This window comes from Gadus morhua, chromosome 9 (assembly GCF_902167405.1).
Source record: "Gadus morhua chromosome 9, gadMor3.0, whole genome shotgun sequence".
Taxonomy (NCBI): domain Eukaryota; kingdom Metazoa; phylum Chordata; class Actinopteri; order Gadiformes; family Gadidae; genus Gadus; species Gadus morhua.
This window is the reverse complement of record NC_044056.1, coordinates 2,911,323-2,913,822: the sequence shown is the minus strand read 5'-3', so window position 1 is coordinate 2,913,822 and position 2,500 is coordinate 2,911,323. Positions and strand designations below refer to the sequence as shown.

Sequence of the window (2,500 nt, the reverse complement as noted above, 5' to 3'; positions counted from 1 at the left end):
GTGTGTGTGTGTGTGTGTGTGTGTGTGTGTGTGTGTGTGTGTGTGTGTGTGTGTGTGTGTACTGCCTCCATGTGTTTAGGCGTTAAACCGTTCCAATGCGAGACGTGTGAGAGAAAGTTCTCTCGGTCTGATCACCTTAAGACACACACCCGGACTCATACAGGTAAAACAAGTGCGTAAACTTTTTATTTTTCTACATCTTCCACAGTCACATTTTAGAAATCTGATAACATAGATATTTGCCGAAGATCTCATAAAGATCTGGCATTCTCCCTTTCAGTCGTAGCATTTAAATAAGATCCTAACATTCTTTGTGTTCTGTCCCTCTGTTGTCTTTATACCTATCTTCACCCGTTTCCTTTCTTCTTGCTTTCCACATCCACATCCCTCTTCTCTCTCTCTCTCTCTCTCTCTCTCTCTCTCTCTCTCTCTCTCTCTCTCTCTCTCTCTCTCTCTCTCTCTCTCTCTCTCTCTCTCTCTCTCTCTCTCTCTCTCTCTCTCTCTCTCTCTCTCTCTCCCTCCCTCCCTCCCTCCCTCCCTCCCTCCCCCTCTCTCTCTCTCTCTCTCTCTCTCTCTCTCTCTCTCTCTCTCTCTCTCTCTCTCTCTCTCTCTCTCTCTCTCTCTCTCTCTCTCTCCCTCTCTCACCTGATGGCTCAGGTGAGAAGCCATTCAACTGCCGTTGGCCCAACTGCCAGAAGAAGTTTGCCAGGTCTGATGAGCTGGTGCGACACCACAACATGCACCAGAGAAACCTCAGCAAGCTCCAGCTGGCCATCTGAAGATGTTAGGTTCTAATAAATGTAGCTTTGAATACATTTAGATTCAAATGCGTGAGTCCGATTTAATGGAGTAGGTTGGAAGATTTGAAACGTCTCGATGTAAGAAAGGAAAAGTGAAAGGTGATCTTTTTTTATTTCACTCCTCGTTTTATTTCCTGGACTGACAAAACCTCCCAGAAAAACACACACAATCAAACTAATTAAAAAACATATATGTCAATCATCTCAAATTTTTTCAAATGATCTAAAACAATGAGTCAGAAAATAGCCTCATCTGTAATTCCCTCTACTCTACTCAACTCAAAACTGCAGTATCTCCCTGACAACCCTACTTGTCAATCAATTAAGGTGGTAAGGCGGTTGTCTGAGCTGGTCGTTCATTTACATTGAAGGCCCAGATTAACCGGCATCTTGTCATTCCCAGCACATGCTAAATGCATCCATTGAAGTCTGATTTGAATAAGGAAACATGATTTAGTTTTTCTTTAAATAGTGGCTGGTGTAAATATGTTGATGGCATCTCTGGATTGAAATACTTTGAGAATTGTCCTTATTTATTATCTTCATTTTGTTTTTGTGAATAAATAATTATTTCACTGGAATCATTTTCGCAGGGTGGGAGGAAAGAAAGAATGCTGAAATTTTAGTTTGCAAATCTCATTGCTGTCTTCCTGTATGTGACAGATCTGTGGCTGTTGTCTTTCACTATTGTCGTTGTGGCTGTACCGGTTAAGATAATGTCGCCATATTTCTGACCATAAATACGACAAATCTGACCAGACATGAATGTCACGTATTGCTTATGTAACGTTTGGGTGTAGTGTGAGAGGCAAGCGGTCGGCCAGCCTAAGAGGGCTGTTTGTCCCGTTCTTTTTCGGTTTAAAAAGAAAATATTGTTCATTCTTTTTTCATAATCCGTTTTGTTCTTGGGTCCCAGAGGCGGAGGGAACAGTGTGTGGGCGCTGCCCTCGCTGAGTGCGCGTGTGGACAGCCTGACGCGGACCTCTGAAGCTGTAGAGTAAAAGCCTCCTGGGTCACTGTGACTTTGTGGTCAAGTTGTAAATAATAAAGTCTTTCACCATGGGAGCTGTTTCCCCGGGCGGAGGGAGAGGTGCACTCATTAAAACTGGTGGATTCAAGAACTTTTGTTGACTTGATTTTGTCATTCTTTTTGTAAAATGTCATAAAAAAATGCAAATCACTGAAGGATTTTGTTGATTTATTGTCTGAAGTGAGATTTTCTGTGCAAATGGTTTCAATGAGTAAGACGTATTTGAGAGTTATAAGTATCGGGCTGAAGCAGAAACAATGACTGAAATAAATATGTATGGTAAGGGTGGGTGGGGGGGATAACAGATACCAAACAGACTCTCAGTAGACCCGGTACAAGGTCCAAGGTCTTTTCATTTTAAGAAAAGGCAATGCATACTATTTTGACACACACACACACACACTCACACGCGCACACGCGCACACACGCACACACACACACACACACACACACACACACGCACACACACACACACACACACACACAGTCTCGTGGTGTTGTACAGTCCGGTACCATCCTCTACACTATCATTATCTCCTGAAGATTCCTCCTCACATTCCTTGGCTCCCTACTCAATGAGCACGTATCCACAGAGGGAGATAATAAATGTATGCTTCTTGTATGCTTCTCTCTGTTATTTTTTTCTTTTTTACTAACTTATCTCACTGAC

General features: G+C 42.6%; 1 protein-coding gene across 4 annotated transcripts in view; it reads left to right on the top strand.

The window, feature by feature from the left end:
- Positions 1 to 1,985, top strand: part of LOC115551350 (Wilms tumor protein homolog) — an 18,567-nt gene extending 16,582 nt beyond the window's left edge. For 2 of the 4 annotated variants that reach the window (XM_030367049.1, XM_030367051.1), the window contains 2 exons: positions 80 to 163; positions 658 to 1,985. In XM_030367049.1, the coding sequence (XP_030222909.1) occupies positions 80 to 163; positions 658 to 779 (206 nt within the window). In that variant the 3' untranslated portion in view covers positions 780 to 1,985. Of the gene's footprint in view, positions 1 to 79; positions 173 to 657 lie in introns of all 4 variants that reach the window. The other 2 variants (XM_030367048.1, XM_030367050.1) reach the window with 1 other exon arrangement.
- The last annotated feature ends 515 nt before the right edge of the window (positions 1,986 to 2,500 follow it).